Raw genomic sequence first — 18,622 nt, 5'->3', positions numbered from 1 at the left:
CTGAATGGCCAAAGACATAGACTCATTCAAACCAGCGGGCATAGGAAATCCCACCATGACATCCTTAATGGCTTCAGAGAGACCCTTTCTGAAAATGGCTACAAGCGCAGATTCATTCCATTGAGTGAGCACGGACCATTTTCTAAATTTCTGGCAATATAGCTCTATCTCATCCTGAGCCTGACAAAGAGCCAGCAAATTTTTTTCTGCCTGATCTACTGAATTAGGCTCATCATACAGCAATCCAAGCGCCAGGAAAAACGCATCGATATCACTCAATGCAGGATCTCCTGACGCAAGAGAAAATGCCCAGTCCTGAGGGTCGCCACGCAAAAAAGAAATGACGATCCTAACCTGTTGCGCTGGGTCACCAGAGGAGCGAGGTTTCAAAGCCAGAAACAGTTTACAATTATTCTTGAAACTCAGAAATTTAGTTCTATCTCCAAAAAAACAAATCTGGAATAGGAATTCTCGGTTCTAACAAAGAATTCTGAACCACAAAATTTTGAATATCTTGAACTCTTGCCGTGAGCTGATCTACACATGAAGACAGACCTTTAATGTCCATTGTAACACCTGTGTCCTGAACCACCCAAATGTCTAGGGGAAAAAAAAGACAAATCACAGTGCAAAGGAAAAAAAATGGTCTCAGAACTTCTTTTTTCCCTCTATTGAGAATCATTAGTACTTTTGGCTTCCTGTACTGTTATGATAGGCAATTCAGTAACACAATGTAGAAAACTAAACCACAACAAAAACCTGGATAGCCAGAAAATAGTATCCACACAGAGAGCTATTAAATATAAGCCTTTATTTAAATTGGCAAATAGGCACAAAATTTAATTTCTTTCTTTTAAAAATACATAGTACGCGAATATAACAGGACAAATAAATAAAAAATATATATAAAAAAACAATTTTTTAGGATATAAGCGGGCGACCTTGGTAAAAATACTGAATATAATAAGTATATATATTTCATATGATGATAGCTAGAAAAATGGTTAAAAACCTTACATAGAAAAAATAAAAATATATAATATATATAGTAAGTGCACTAAAAAAACTAAGTTGTAATGAATAATAAATCCCTCAATATATATACCAAAAATTGGGAATGTGCTGCCACAAAAAAATAAAAATAAACTTAATGGAGTGAGAATATAATATACAAAAGTACCAACAGGGCACAATCAACACCACTGAAAAGTGCAAAGTGCTATGTAAAACACCAGATAACAAAATGTGCTACAATTAAGTCAATCAGCAATATCTCAAAAAAGTGCAATGTGCTATGTGCAAAACGCAGTCTCAATGCACAAAATGTATCTTATGTTCCACAGATAAGTGGATAAACCACGCAGCCAAAGTGCAATGTGCACAGTGCAAAGTAATGCTTCCAACCAATTTTACAAGGGGTAAAGTAATTCAATCATATACCTTATACCAAGGGTCCCAGTGTCCCGAGATCGCGCACCCCGACGCGCGTTTCGGAACTCGTCCTTCGTCAGGGGGTAACACTGTGTGTTACATATTAGTAACACAATGTGCATAGCGATCAGAGCACATACAGTGATCTGACAATAACCCAAAATAATAGAACGAGCTCTGAGACGTGGAAACTCTGTAGACCGCAATTCCTGATCCTCTCCAAACACAACTAGAGGCAGCTGTGGATTGCGCCTAACGCTCCCTATGCAACTCGGCACAGCCTGAGAAACTAACTAGCCTGAAGATAGAAAAATAAGCCTACCTTGCCTCAGAGAAATACCCCAAAGGAAAAGGCAGCCCCCCACATATAATGACTGTGAGTAAGATGAGAAGACAAACGTAGGGATGAAATAGATTCAGCAAAGTGAGGCCCGATATTCTAGACAGAACGAGGATAGGAAAGATAACTTTGCGGTCTACACAAAACCCTAAAGAAAACCACGCAAAGGGGGCAAAAAGACCCTCCGTACCGAACTAACGGCACGGAGGTACACCCTTTGCGTCCCAGAGCTTCCAGCAAAACAAATAGACAAGCTGGACAGAAAAAATAGCAACAAATAGCAAAGAAGCACTTAGCTATGCAGAGCAGCAGGCCACAGGAATGATCCAGAGAAACACAAGTCCAACACTGGAACATTGACAGGAAGCATGGATAAAAGCATCAGGTGGAGTTAAGTAGAGAAGCAGCTAACGACCTCACCAGATCACCTGAGGGAGGAAACTCAGAAGCTGCAGTACCACTTTCCTCCACAAACGGAAGCTCCCAGAGAGAATCAGCCGAAGTACCACTTGTGACCACAGGAGTGAACTCTGCCACAGAATTCACAACAAGCGGGGTCCCTTCCACTGGTGAGTTGATGCAGCAGCCCGGTAAGCAGCAGAGCCGGGTTAATTACCGGTTTATCGGTGGCGGCGGCCATCTTCCTGAGGCCGCGTGCTCGCAGATGGAGTGCTCTGCTTCCCGGGGCTTCAGGAAAATGGCCACGGGAGGCCGCGCGTGCACAGATGGAGATCGCGGCAGCCATTTTCCTGAAGCCGAGTTCGCAGATTTAGATCTCGGCTTCAGGAAAATTTCCGCCGCGATCTCCATCTGCGCACGCGCGGCCTCCCGTGGCCATTTTCTTGAAGCCCCAGGAAGCAGAGCACTCCATCTGCGCACGTGCGGCCTCAGGAAAATGGCCGCCGCCACCGATAATCCGGTAATTAACCCTGCTCTGCTGCTTACCAGGCTGCTGCATCACCTCACCTGTGGAAGGGAGCCTGCTCACGCCATACCGCTCATTATCCCCGCACCTCTGCCGTCGCCACACCACTGCTGCAACCCCCCCATGGACACCAGGCCGTGGCGTCGCCCATCAAAGCAGGAAGGGACCCTGCTCAGGTGCACGCCGTACCACATCACCCCACCTCTGCTGACACCATGCCTCCTGTGACCCTGCTCTGGCACCGCCAGCCCTTAGGTAAGATACTGTAAATTCGGACAATAAGACGGACCCCCATCTTATAAAAAAAAAATTCTGCAATTTTCACCCCAAATTTGGGGTGCGTCTTATGGTCCGGTGCGTCTTATAGTCTCAAAAATACGGTATGTGTTATCCCCAGGTTTTACATTTTCACACTGGGAAATGGGTAAAAATGGCAACAGAATTTGTCCCACAATTTCTGCTCAATGTGGCAATACCCCATATGTAGCTGTACAGGACTATTTTGCCATACAGAGAGACTCGGGAGGGACAGAGCGCTATTTGCCTCCTGGAGCGCTGATTTTCCTAGACTAAATTCCGTATAAAGAGCCTCTAAGCGCTTGAAAAAACATAATCCTCCCTCAAATGACCACAGTTTGGAAATTATAACCCTGTGGCAATTTATCTACAGCTGTAGTGACATGGTTGTTTTCCAGAAATATGTGGGTGCTAGTTTAGGCACATTGGGGCTCAGAATGGAGGGGGGCATTTGGATTTGGGAGTGTGGTCAAATTGATAAGGCAATTTTATTCTTCAGGTCAGTAAAATTACAGAGATACCTCATTTATATTGTTTCTTTATGTTTGGGCGCTTGTACACAAAAACTATTTTATAGAAAAAATAATTATTTTTGTATCGCATTATTCTGAGAGCTATAACTTTTTATTTTTCTGCTGATGGAGCTATATGGCAGTATGTTTTTTGTGGGACAAGATGACGTTTTCAGCGGTACCATGTTTATTTATATCTGTCTTTTTTATCTCGTTTTATTGCACTTTCTGATCGGCGGTATGATGATAAAGCATTGTTTTTTGCCTCGTTTTTTATTTTTTACGGTGTTCACTGAAGGGGTTAACTAGTGGGAGGGTTTTATAGAGTGGGTAATTACGATGCCATACCAAATATGTGTACTTTTATTTATTTTTTTTAATTTAAATAAATAAATGTATTTATTGCAAATATGTTAATGTTATTTTTTTAAATATTTTTACACGTTGTAATATTTTTTTTAAACTTTATTACATTGCCTAGTATGGGACAGCACTATATAATGTCAGATCGCTGATCTGACACTCTGCACTGCAGAGTTTCAGAGCAGGATCTGACAGGAAGGAGGCATGCCGACGCCAGCTCTCAGTAGACGCTCACAAGCCACCTTCCCTGCAGGACCCGGAAGGACCCTGCGGCCGTCTTGGTGCTGGGGCTCTCCATTGAGACTATCAGGACATCGTGATTCGATCGCGATGTCCTGGTGGAAGCACGCAGGGAGGGGGCTCTCTATGCCACTGTCAGTACTGATAGTGGCATCAGAGGGGTTAAATGCCCGCTATCGGTGCTAGCACTGATCGTGGGCATTGCTTTCACATACAACTGACACCCAAACCCAATCGCCGCGGCGCTCAGCGTGAGGCCACCTGATTGTACCCCGTACATATACTGCTCTTTGCGGGAACGCACCTGATGCAGAGCAGTATATGTATGGTGCATGTCGGGAAGGGGTTAATGTTTAGCAATTTACAGAGGCATTTAAAAGTTTGGACACCCCTGGTCAAAATTACTGATAATCTGAACAGTTCAGGAAGTTGAAGATGAAATGATCTCTAAAAGGCCTAAGGTTAAAGATAATACATTTCCTTTGCATTTTACGCAAAAAAATATATTTTACATTTTAAAAATTACAAAAAGAAAAATAGGCCGATGCAAAAGATTTTTGTAGCCTGCCAAGAATTGAAATTCTTGTTTGAGAGATTTTCATCCATTCTTCCTTGGATATTTCTTCCAGTTCTGTGAGATTCCTGGGTCGTCTTGCAGGCACTGCTATTTTGCGGTCTAGCCACAGATTTTCAATGATATTCAGATCAGAGGATTATGAGGGCCATTGTAAAACCTTCAGCTTACGTCTTTTGAGGTAGTCTATTGTGGATTTTGATATGCGTTTCGATTCATTATTCAGTTGTAGAAGCCATCCTCTTTTCAACTTCAGCTTTTTTTTTTTACAGATGGTGTTATATTTGGATCAAGAATTTGTCGACATTTTATTGTATTCATTCTTCTCTTTACCCGTGAAATGTTCCTCATGTCATTGGTTGCAACACAACCACAAGGCATGATTGATTAACTCCCATGCTTAAAGGTTGGCAAGATGTTCTTTTCTTTAAATTCTATGCCCTTTTTTTCTCCACACATACCTTTGATCATTGTGGCCAAAGGGTTCTATTATAACCTCATCGGTCCACATGACTTGTTTCCAAAATGAATCAGGCTTGTTTAGATGTTCTTTTGCATTCTTCTGATGCTGCATTTTATGGTTGGGATGTGGGTGAGGTTTTCTTCTGATGACTCTTCCATGAAGACCATATTTGTGCAGGTGTCAGCTTAATCTTTATGAAGGTCTTTTGCAGTCAATCGGGGTGCTGATTTGCCTCTCTTGCAATTTTGCTTGGTCTTCCAGACCTTATCTTGACCTCCACTGTTCCTGTTAACTGTTTCTTAATTACATTTCAGACTAAGGAAAGGACAACTTGAAAATGATTTGTTTTCTTCTTATAGCCTTCTCCTGCTTTGTGGGCCTCCACCATTTTCATTTTCAGAGCGCTAGGCAGCCGCTTATAAGAACTCATGGCTGCTGTTTTGTGGCACTAGGTTAGAAGAGACTGGGTTTGACAAAGCTGAGTAATTTGCATAACCTGGCCTTTCCTAAAGATGATAGTGAACAAGCCATAATCATAACAGACAAATTAAGGTCTGAAACCTTGGTCAAAGTTATCTGAGCACACAAATCTTCAAGGGAGCCCAAACGTTAGCATCGCTAAACATAACTGTTCACAATAACAGTAATTTTGACCAGGGGTGTCCAAACATTTACATTCCACTGTACATTCAGTACACAGCCTCAACTATTTCATATGGAAACCAAACCAGCGAGCTTACAATTTTAGGTTTAAAAAACCGTCTGAAGTGGAAACTTATTTAAAGTACTAGTGAATGAAAAGTTATTAATTTATTTAGAGATTAACAATTAGGCTTTCCCTGACAAGACACTGACTGCCGGCTTGTTAAAACTGCTTGAATCTTATAGACTTCCACTGCGTGGAGGCATTATTCTGTAATGTTGCAGATTTTCAACAGGAAATGGCATTGGCATTTGACACAGCTTTCTGCACTCAATGATTAAGGCTATGTGCACACGTTCAGGATTTCTCGCAGAAAATTCCTGAGAATTCCGGACATTTTCTGCAAGAAATCCGCAAGAAAACCGCATGCGTTTTTGCTGCGATTTTGCCGCGGTTTTGACGCGTTTTTGCTGCGGTTTTGATGCGTTTTTGCCGCGGTTTTTTCCAGACACTTCCCAATGCATTTTGGAGTGGGAAATCCGCAAAAAAAATGGAAAATTAGTGAACATGCTGCGGTTTTTACCGCGATGCGTTTTTTTCGCGGAAAAAAACGCATCATGTGCACAAAACATGCAGAATTCATTCTAAATGATGGGATGCTTATTGTATGCGTTTTTTTTGCGGTTTTATAGTGTTTTTATCGGGAAAAACCGCGAAAAAACCGCAACGTGTGCACACAGCCTAAATGTGCTGCGCCTAGGCTTGCGCCACTGCCTGGGCCCTGCTTCTCTCTGTCTGCATTGCAGCTATTAACCTGTCTCAGTGAGGCATGATTCACTCACACATGGTTTCCTTCAAATGGTCACTATAAAGCTGGCCGCCATACCCATTAGACAGCTGTCAGCCATGTCATATCCTTGGGAATCATACAGACAGTATTATATCATCTTTGAATTGTTGCTGTTACACTGCTATGCAATAAGGTTTGCCCCTTTTAGAAGTTTGTGCTGTCTCTCTCCCTGTCTGCCTCCCCAGCTCTGATGTCAGTAACGCCTTCTTCTTCCTTATTCTCTGAATGTCTGCCATTTTATGAAGCTCATGTCTTGCAGCTCTGGTCCAGAATAGTCTTATTTACTTACTGCAGCTACTGTAATTGTGCATAGCTATAAGGCTATGTGCACACGTCAGGATTTTCTGCAGAATTTTCCTGAATAAAACTGGACTTTTTCTGCAGGAAATCCGCATGCGTTTTTTGCGCTTTTTTTCTAGAGCTTCCCAATGCATTAAATATCTGGAAAAACGCTAATAATCCGCAAAATTAATGAACATACTGCGTTTTTTACCACGATGTGTTTTTTTCACGGAAAAGCACGCATCCTTTGCACAAAAATTGCAGAATGCATTAAAAATGATGGGATGCTTATGTATGCGTTTAAGCGTTTTTCCCACGGAAAACGGCAGAAAAGATGCAAAAAAATCCTGAATGTGTGCACATAGCCTAAGAATTCAGCTTGAACATAAACCTTCTTCTGAAATCTTTATCCGTTCCTCTGCAGTCAAATGAAGCTATCTGATGACATCTCTTTGTGTGAGTACTGGTACATAGAGACAGCCAATAAATGGTGGCTCAAGAGCCCCACACTCGCAGCCTAGTTAAAGAGTCAGAATAGACCATATGATTGCTCTACTGACAGCTGTCTTTCCCGACTTCTTTATACATAGTAATGCTTGGCTCACCCGTCAGGTAAGAGTCAGGCCGGCATACACATTAGATTGGTGGCTCATCCCGGTGAAACCGGTGGATTTGATCAGCTTTTATCTAATATCTTTGTAGGTCATTACACAAAACTATGCAGGACCGCACTTTTATGCACGCCTAGAAAGATGGACACAGCCGCTTCCATCTGCTTCATTATAGGGAATCTTCTGCTGGGGGTTCTGTCTAAATCACATATTTCAGAGCATTACATGGAGACCCCAGTGTAATCGCTCAGCATAGAAAGCAGGAAAATTGTGAGCCTTATTGCGATCTTTGGGAGGCAAAATTAAAAAATTAACAGCAGGTGAAGAATTGGTTTTATTTATTTTTATGCCGTTTTTTGTTGATTTATAAGTGTTTAGATGACATTTTTCTTTGGGTCGGTATGATTACTGAGATGCCAGATTTATACAGTTGTTTTTTATGTTTGACTGCTGGCACACACTAAAAGATGCTTTTTGTTGAAAAAAACAAGTTTTTGCATCCCCATATTTAGATAGCTATAATTTTTCCATATTTCAGCTGACAATAATGTGAGGGCTTGTTTTTTATGGGTCGAGATGAAAATTTTATTGGTACTATTTTCGGGCACATTACTTTCTTATCACTTTCTATTCAGGCACAAAGAACAAAAACTAGCAATTCAGGAATTGTTTTTTGTTTTTGTTTTATGCTTTTCCGCATGTGGTAAGATTGAAGAGGCAGCTTTATTCTTCAGGTCAATACGATTACAGTGATACCACATTTATATATTTTTTTTATGCTTTGGCGCAATTACACAACAAAAACAATTTTATTTAAAAAAGACTTCTTTTTGGATCGTTTCATTCTGAGAGCTAAACGAAAAAAAGTAGTTTTGTAACGTATTAGCCAGTAGAAAAAAAAATATAGAGAGTGCTCTCAGTCTGAGAGCACAACATTCAAGTCAAGTCACAAGACTCCTACTTTGTCTCTCAGACTGAGAGCACTCTGTATATAGTCTGAGAGTTATAACTTTATTTTTCCTTTGACAGAACTGTTTGGCGGTCTGTTTTTTGCAGGACAAGATGACGATTTCAGAGATATGATTTTTATCTAGATTCTTCTTTTTGATCGCGTTTTATTCCACTTTTTGTCAGGTGGTATGACGGTAAAGCATAGTTTTTTGCCTCGTTTTTTTATATTTTTTATGGTGTTCACTGAGAGGGTCATCTGTTGGGACAATTTTATAGGTCAGATCATCCTGGACACGGCTATACCAAATATGTGCACTTTTATTGCTTGGGTTTTTACATACATAATTGTATTTAATGAATTAATATTTTTTTCTTTTTCTGGGCTTTATTTTGTGATTTTTTTTTTTAAATATATTTACAATTTTTTACAACATTTTTTTTTTTACTTTTTTACATTGTCCCTGGAAGGGACATCAACTTTCCCTGCACTGATTGCTGATCTAATACTCTGCATTGCTTTTGCACTTCAGGGAATTAGATCCGTGCATCGCAGGCAGTGAGGAGGTATGTCAGCTACTGCTCGGAGCAGCCATCTTTCAGCACAGGGTCACCATGGGGACCATTGGCACAATGCGATTCTCATCGATGTCGCTGTTGCTATTGACAGGGGCATCAATGGGGTTAAACGCTTGCGATCGGAGCTATCAATGATTGTGGGCATTGCTGCAGGGTATCAATTCTCATACACAGCTGACACTCGCATTTTATCACAATGGCTCTCAGCGTGAACCCACACAAGTGTGGAGCATTGTTTACAGGAATGCAGCCCCCGCAGTGCCATACATATATGGCGCATGTTGGGCAGGGGTTAAAATGGTATCACTTTTGGGGAGTTTTCAATAAAAAAGGCTCCTCAAGGTCCATTGAAATCTTTTTGCAAATTTGTTGAAAAAATGAGAAATTGCTGCTAAACTTCTAACCCCTCTAACATCTTCTTCCAAAATAAAACGACATTTGAAAAATGACTCTGATGTAAAGTAGACATGTGGAAAATTTTATATATTAATTATTTTGCACAGCATGACTAACTGGTTTAAGGATATAAAGATTCAAAGTTTGAAAATTTAAATTTTTGTTTCAAACTTTTTTGCCAAAATTGCAATATTTTATGAAATAAACGCAAGTCATATCCAGCAAATTTTAGGACTAACATGAAGTACAATATGTCACAAAAAAGATTCTCAGAATCACTGGGGTACGTTGAAGGGTATGTTCCCACGATCAGTAAACGCTGCAGATTCCAACAAGAAATCTCATCTCCACTATGCGTGCACCGACGCCTTCGGATCACCCATGGAGATGGACATGTGGAAACGGACATGTTGTGCATCTCTGCAAATATCACCCGTACAATGTATTGCAGGGGTGTCAAACTGCATTCCTCGAGGGCTGCAAACAGGTCATGTTTTCAGGATTTCCTTGTACTGCACAGGTGATAATTTAATTACCTACACAAATAATGAGTTGGTGATTAAATTATCACCTGTGCAGTACAAGGAAATCCTGAAAACATGACCTGTTTGCAGCCCTCGAGGAATGCAGTTTGACATCCCCGATGTATTGGATGCTGTGATTCTGTACGGTTCAATGAACACATACGGAATCACCGGCGTTCAATAGCCGGCAGCGCTTTGGACGCAGCGGACATGTGCTGCATCCAAAGCATTGCCAATTACTGACCATGTGCACATATCTGAAGTGTTCCATAGGTATTACCTCCTAAAGTGACACTAGTCAGATTTCTAAAATTTGGCATTAAGGTCAAAATTAGCTTGGTAACCAACGGGTTAAGTTTACTAAAGGACTTTTTTGTTTGTTTCATGTTGACTACAACTGTGTGAGATAGAGGAAGGAGCAATCACATGGTCTATCACAGGAAAATCCTTACAATTATCGTAACATAAAAATGCAAGTAAAGGAGCCCCATTCGACTTGCTATGTCATAGATCAGCCGTTGTGGACAATTTATCTGCCGTGTAAAAAAAATCTAAGCTATAAAAATTTGAAAAGGAAGAAAAGAAATAGAAAAAAATTGAAATTCTACATGTCATATAATTTACCTTCTTCAGATTCTGAAAGATGTCGAAAATTGTCAGCAAACCATGCACGGATATCTGAAAGCCGTCGAGTCCTACCAATGCCGGGGCATGTGTTCTCAGGAGGTAATAGTGGACAGGTGGCAGACTCGGATAACTCCTCACTTGTTTCATCATCATCCACATCTGGAGTTCCTGGCTCCCCCACATTCTCCTCATTACTGCTACGTTCAGGTCCAGGAGAATCATCTGTGCAATCATCGGCAATCTATGTGGAAAAAGAACCAACTGTGAATATATAGACGTCTGAGAAGCAGGACTTATGAAGAACAACAAGTATATGAAAATATTATTTTTTCATTTGTCAAGAGAAAGAGAAAACTAAATGGCAACTGTTGATTTAAAAACCTTTGCATAAATCAATAGTATTTGTAAAAAAATGAGAAACTTTGTAATATATATCAGCAAAGAAATCTACTTCTTTCTCCAATTTTGAGCCTCTTATTCACCACCCCTTGAACTCAACATCCACTCTGAAAAACAGCTAAAATTCTTCTTGGTCAAAGCAAGATAGACTGCCAGCATAATGAGGTGTCAGGTTATACAGCCTATCATACTTAGTAACATCAGAATGCCAGGCACCCACATGCTGACTACGTCTTATGTCAATACCACAAGACAATACCTCTCCGAGGAGAGCCATATATAAACCCACTCCATAAATACATCAAAATAGGAGAACAATAGAGTATAACGGGTTAAAAACCAAATACTTTATTATTAAATCTGTCACATGACAAGCAATACAAAAATATATATATTAAAACCGGAAAAGGATAGATGGACAATCCACGGCACCATTACCCACCATAGATATAGAAAATGGCTCAATGGTAATACACCAATTCTCCATACAATGCAACAACCAAGTGGTTTACATGAACACAGTAAGTATACCATACATATATCAGAGCAGCGCTTACCAAGATATATAATAAAGTAGCAGAGATGGGTGGCTGATGGTACCGGGTTGGATCTTGCAGACACTCCAACGTACGTTTTGCTTCTTTTAGTACATAGCTTTTTCAAGGGGATACCGCCATAGCTCAAAGAAGGACCTTTGATACGTCATATAGCGTCACATGGGGAAACATCGTGATCTGGCCATGTCACAAATACGAAAAAGAAGCGTATCGACAGTTGAAAGACACTGATACATATACAAAACTGTCATACAATCCAGTGACCTCATTCTCATCTCAGTTGCAGCAAGTTCTAGTAAGAGCTCACGAGGAGGGTATTATAGACAAAAGGATGTTGGAGGGGTTGATGGTCAGGTCCCCCAAGACTCCAACTTTCTACCTCCTGCCTAAAATCCACAAAGACGCCGTCGACCCTCCCGGGCATCCGATAGTGTCCGGCATTGAGGGTCTATCTGACCCTATATGCAAATTTATTGACTACTTTTTAAAACCTTTGGTATAAAATTTACCATCGTATGTGCGTGACACTGCGGACATCCTTACGAGGGTCGACGGTGTCTCGGTGGACCAACAAGTGTTACTAGTCACCACCGATATCCAGACTCTATATACCTGCATAGACCATACACACGGTCTTGAAGCGGTTCGCTTTTTCTTGGGGACCTCTGACCTGGACAGCTCTGTGTGTGAACTGATCCTCGAGTTGTTGTGTTTTGTCCTAACCCATAACTTTTTTGTCTTCAAAGACGTATTTTATTTACAGAGGCGCGGCACGGCCATGGGTGCGGCCTGCGCGCCCTCGTACGCTAATCTCTTCCTGGGGCACTGGGAGAGATTCCTATTTGGCGACGAGGGCGCGGGGGCCGCCGACCATGTGCTGTGCTGGCTTCATTATATTGATGATATTTTTTTCATGTGGGCGGGGACCTCACAGCAGCTTGGGGATTTTATGTGTAGGCTGAACACGAATCAATACAATATCAAGTTGACTTACCAATACAATCCGATTAGGATTGATTTTCTGGACATCACACTGGAACTCGATAATGCTCGGTGTATCCAGACTGATGTATTTCGTAAGCCAACTTCCGTCAATTCCTTGATTCGTGCGGATTCGGCTCATAACCCTGCCAGGCTGCCACAATCAGAGCTGTCCCGGTCGGACAGTTCCTGAGGGTAAGACGGATTTGCTCAACTGACCAGAAATTTTATAATCAAGCGGTTGATTTAAAATCCCGTTTTGAGGCACGCGGCTACAGCCGTAGATGCATCAAACGTGGATTTGATAGAGCAAGGAAAACTCGGCGGGGTGATTTGCTATACGCAACTAGGAAACACAAAAAAGGAGGTGAGAGGGATACCATCAGGTTCATTGGTACTTACAACCATGAATGGTCTAACATCAGGGGCATTCTGAACAAGCATTGGTCTATTTTGAAGACCGAGCCCGCCCTGGGGCTCAGTTTAGGCGACTTTCCTGCCATGACTGCTAGAAGGGCACCAAATATTGGCAACATATTAGTCAGGAGTCATTATATTCCACCTATTAAGAACATTTTTGGCACCAGGGGCCCCCCTTGGGCTGTTTTCAGTGTGGCCATTGCGTGGCGTGCGCCAATGTCCAACGCACCTCTACCTTTGAAACCTCCGACAGGCTGAGACAATTTCAAATTAGACAGCACATTACGTGTGGCACAAAAAATGTCATCTATTATGCCACATGTGCCTGTCCAAAGATCTATATAGGCCTTACGTCTCGGGAGTTCAGAGTTAGGGTGCGTGAGCACGTTCGGGACATTGGCGCAGCCAGAGCGGTGGTCGATCCCTCTGGACTGAAGACGATTCCGCGTCACTTCAGGATTTTCCATGATTGTGACGCGGGGTCCCTTTGGGTCAGGGGGATCGAAAGTCTACACTTGGGTGTTAGGGGTGGGAACTATAAAAAACTTTTAGCCCAACGAGAGGCAAGCTGGATAGTGTGCCTCAAAACAATGGTACCCAATGGGCTAAATGAATCGTTAAGCTTTGCTTCATTTCTGTGACTTAATACATTTCTCTGATGGGTCATTTAATCGTCCCCATTTCTGTGACATCTTGCTCCCCCGGGATCCCGATATGGATCTCCTTGTGTGTTTTTATAGTGTTTTTAACGTTTTGTTTGATTTTTCTTTACATCCTTAGTTATGCTCAAGATTGGGACCTAAATGCGCCTATACACACCGATAGTGACTCTGAAACATGGCACAAATCTGGATCGAATTTGATAATGATACATGCTGTGCGGAGGCATCACATCCACAGAAGGACTATACGCTACAAATATCAAGCCAGAGACTCATCATGACCTATAGAACCTGATTGTGTCAGAGGATTATCTTCATTATGCTGTTGATATTGTATTTCTGCGGGTGTGTATGTCCCTCTGTCATGGTTACCTGGCTGTGCGCATGCGCTCGGCTGCCGCGGTCTCCTCCTTCGGCTGCGGCGTCTCTCTGGCCTCTTGCGCGTGCGCGGTGACATCCCGTTGCCGCGCGTGCGCATCTGGGCCTGACGCCATTGGCCGGAGCAGGACCTGCGAGCTGCGGGACGCATGCGCAGCTTATGCCAACACCATTGGCCGGTTCACAACATGTGACCGTCCCCATGTGACGCTATACGGCGTATAAAAGGTCCTTCTTTGAGCTATGGCGGTATCCCCTTGAAAAAGCTATGTACTAAAAGAAGCGAAACGTACGTTGGGGCGTCTGCAAGATCCAACCCGGTACCATCAGCCACCCAGCTCTGCTACTTTATTATATATCTTGGTAAGCGCTGCTCTGATATATGTATGGTATACTTACTGTGTTCATGTAAACCACTTGGTTGTTGCATTGTATGGAGAGTTGGTGTATTACCATTGAGCCATTTTCTATATCTATGGTGGGTAATGGTGCCGTGGATTGTCCATCTATCCTTTTCCGGTTTTAATATATATATTTTTGTATTGCTTGTCATGTGACAGATTTAATAATAAAGTATTTGGTTTTTAACCCGTTATACTCTATTGTTCTCCTATTTTGATGGAGCCTATCATACTTCTAGCAAATGTATTTCATTTAAGTGCTGGATTCACAGCAACACAGCTCAGTAAGGCATAATGTCCTCCATTCTGCTGCTGTGTGTGAAGAATAGAAACCCATCTCTTTATCTGTATTATCTATTGAAGACAACATAACAACAAGTCCCCACCCACTATGTCAGAGACAAATGAAAATTGGAACCTACAATGGAGAAAACTGATGGAAAATGCAGGATACAGGTCAGATAATAGCCAGAAATAATGTATATGTACAAACATGATTTTTCTGAAAAGTTACCTGAAGTAACAGGTACAATTTAACTGTGTAAAGTGGGTTATACAAAATTTGAGATACGTATCTACTTTATTCCAGTAAGAATAGGGAAGAAAGGGGAGTAGTGCGGTTAAAAAAGATTATTTTAAGTATTTAGAAGTCATAAAGGCTAAGTAGCATTAGAAAGTGCACACATGAAAACACAGTGTTTTCATCATTTTTTAAGCCAAAGATACTACAGGAAAACAGTGGTTGCTACTTTGTCATCTTCACTGTTGTTTTTGCAGCTGATTTTTTCTTACATTTTTTCATATAAAATATTGGCGGCTTCCAAGCTGATGCAGCATGAAAAATGGAATTATCACTTCTTTTATGCGGATTTTAAAACCTGAAGTGGTTAAAAAAAGTTATAAAAGGCAGAATGCACAGCAAGTTGGTTTGACATTGATGTCACATGACCCTCCATCAGCAGCCATTTTTTCATTGCGCTTGAGTCCGGGATTTATTTTTACATACGTCTTTATTGCATTTTTGACACTTTTTTGTATGTCATGTTTTAAATAAAGTCCCTTTGCTTTTGATATTGCCAGGTATTTGTCTTAGAATTTTTTTTTTATTAATATAGTCATGTGCAGATTATATGCCTATGAGATTTCTATACTATGCGCTTTGCTGTAATTATATGGCAACGTTCCCACGATGAGCTTTAGGTGAGTTTTTGCTGTTGCAGAATTTCTGCACCATTTCTGACTTACCGTATATACTCGAGTATAAGCCGACCTGAGTATAAGCCGACCCCCCTAATTTTGCCACAAAAAACTGGGAAAACTTATTCACTCGAGTATAAGCCTAGGGTGGAAAATGCAGCAGCTACCGGTAAATGTCAAAAGTAAAAATAGATACCAATAAAAGTAAAATTAATTGAGACATCAGTAGGTTAAGTGTTTTTGAATATCCATATTGAATCAGGAGCCCCATATAATGCTCCATACAGTTCATTATTGCCCCATAGATGCTCCATATAAAGCTGTGCCCCATATACAATGCTCTGCACCGTTCATTATTGCCCCATAGCTGTGCCATATAGTGCTCTGCACCGTTCATTATTGCCCCATAGCTGTGCCATATAATGCTCTGCACCGTTCATTATTGCCCCATAGCTGTGCCATATAGTGCTCTGCACCGTTCATGTTTGTCCCATAGCTGTGCCATATAGTGCTCTGCACCGTTCATTTTTGTCCCATAGCTGTGCCATAGAAAGCTGTGCCATATAGTGCTCTGCACCGTTCATTATTGCCCCATAGCTGTGCCATATAGTGCTCTGCACCGTTCAATATTGCCCCATAGCTGTGCCATATAGTGCTCTGCACCGTTCATTTTTGTCCCATAGCTGTGCCATATAGTGCTCTGCACCATTCATTTTTGTCCCATAGCTGTGCCATATACTACTCTGCACCGTTCATTTTTGTCCCATAGATGTGCCATAGAAAGCTGTGCCATATAGTGCTCTTAACCGTTCATTTTTGTCCCATAGCTGTGCCATATAGTGCTCTGCAACGTTCATTATTTCCCCATAGCTGTGCCATATAGTGCTCTGCACCGTTCATATTGCCCCATAGCTGTGCCATATAGTGCTCTGCACCATTCATTATTGTCCCATAGCTGTGCCATATAGTGCTCTGCAGCGTTCATATTGCCCCATAGCTGCCATATAGTGCTCTGCACCGTTCATATTGCCCCATAGCTGTGCCATATAGTGCTCTGCACCGTTCATATTGCCCCATAGCTGTGCCATATAGTGCTCTGCACCGTTCATTATTGCCCCATAGCTGTGCCATATAGTGCTCTGCACCGTTCATTATTGCCCCATAGCTGTGCCATATAGTGCTCTGCACCGTTCGTTATTGCCCCATAGCTGTGCCATATAGTGCTCTGCACCGTTCATTATTGCCCCATAGCTGTGCCATATAGTGCTCTGCATCATTCATTATTGCCCCATTGATGTACCATAGAAAGCTGTGCCATTGGTGCTGCAATAAAAAAAAAAAGCCATACTCACCTCTCTTGCTTGCAGCTCCCGGCGTCTCGTCCCGGCGTCTCTCCGCACTGACTGATCAGGCAGAGGGCGGCGCGCACACTATATGCGTCATCGCGCCCTCTGACCTGCACAGTCAGAGCGGAGAGACGCCGGGAAGATGGAGCGGCGCCGGGAAGATGGAGCGACGCCCGGCGTGTGGAACGGCGATAGGTGAATATGCGATACTTACCTGCTCCTGGCGTCCCGCTCCTTCCCCCGGACAGCTGGTCTTCGGTGCCGCAGCCTCTTCCTCTATCAGCGGTCACCGTTACCGCTGATTAGAGAAATGAATATGCGGCTCCACCTCTATTGGAGTGGAGTCCATATTCATTTTTCTAATGAGCGGTCCCACGTGACCGCTGAACAGGGGAAGAGCTGCAGCACCCGAAGACCGTGGGACGGCAGGGTGAGCGCCAGGATCGCCAGGACTAGGTAAGTATGCCTCAGACCTCTCCCCCCCTCACCCGCCGACCGTGACCCGAGTATAAGCCGAAAGGGGCACTTTCAGCCCAAAAATTTGGGCTGAAAATCTCGGCTTATACTCGAGTATATACAGTAATTAAATTTTTGTATTATGTTTTTTTAGCATGCTTTTTTATTGTGTTTTTGACAATGTCTTTTTTGTTTCATTTTGGTGTCATGCTTTAAATAAAGCTGCTTTGTTTTTGATACTTCTTGCTTTGACAAAACTTACCGTAATTGACATACTTAGGTACGAATTACATGCGTTTTTGATACTTTTTCGCCTCGAAAATGCACTTAAGTTGCATATGTGTTATTTACCTGCGGAATTTCTGCACAAATTACAAATCTATGGGGAAATTCAGGCAGAAAGCTCAGCGTACCCGCAAGAGAACTTGACATGTTGTGGATTCGAAACAGGCACCGCAGGTCAGTTTAGGTTGAGTAATAAATAAGAACTGTGGGACGGAGATTTCTATAAATCCAATCTATTTTTTTTGACACAGCAAAAATATGCAGCATCAAAACTGCACCAAAATCTCATCTTGGGAATATAGATGCTGTGTTTCTTTGCACCGCGAAAGTCACAAAAACTGTTTGTAGGAATGTAAGGTTAAGAATAAACTGATAAAATAAATGTGGGGTTTTGTGCCTTCAGGCTCCAGAAATGTTTCTGCATTTTTCTAAGCATGTAAACATTTCAGTTTAAAACATTTCAGTTTAAAACCTAACTGGACTTCCAGTGCCTTAAAACGGAGAAAGCTTATTATTAGAAGTATGGCTTTATCAAAAAGGTCAATTGTTAAAGGAAAGGACAAAAAAGGCTTTTTAGCTTGCATTCAAAAAGTAAAAAGAATTTTTGAAAAACTACTTATGTACTAAAATATTCATACCCCTTTAAATTTTTCACTCTTTGTTTCTTTGCAACTATTTGGTAAATTCAAAAAAGTTCATTTTTTTCTTATTAATGTACACTCTGCATCCCATCTTGACTAAAAAAGAAAACAGAAATATAGACATTTTTGAAAATTTATTAAAAAATAAAAACTGAAATATCACATGGTCATAAGTATTCAGACCCTTTGCTCAGTATTGAGTAGACGCACCTTTTGAGCTAGTACAGACATGAGTCTTCTTGGGAATGATGCAACAAGATTTTCACACTTGGATTTGGGGATCCTCGTCCATTC

General features: G+C 41.7%; 1 protein-coding gene across 2 annotated transcripts in view; it reads right to left on the bottom strand.

Moving 5' to 3' along the window:
- The window catches only part of ARHGEF25 (Rho guanine nucleotide exchange factor 25), a 540,759-nt gene that overhangs the window by 418,052 nt on the left and 104,085 nt on the right, over positions 1 to 18,622 (bottom strand). For both annotated transcript variants that reach the window (XM_069758578.1, XM_069758577.1), the window contains exon 2: positions 10,603 to 10,846. In XM_069758578.1, the coding sequence (XP_069614679.1) occupies positions 10,603 to 10,846 (244 nt within the window). The remainder of the gene's footprint in view (positions 1 to 10,602; positions 10,847 to 18,622) is intronic.

Source organism: Ranitomeya imitator, chromosome 3 (genome assembly GCF_032444005.1).
Source record: "Ranitomeya imitator isolate aRanImi1 chromosome 3, aRanImi1.pri, whole genome shotgun sequence".
Taxonomy (NCBI): Eukaryota; Metazoa; Chordata; class Amphibia; order Anura; family Dendrobatidae; genus Ranitomeya; species Ranitomeya imitator.
The sequence above is the reverse complement of the archived record's forward strand: the minus strand, read 5'-3'. Positions and strand labels throughout refer to the sequence as shown.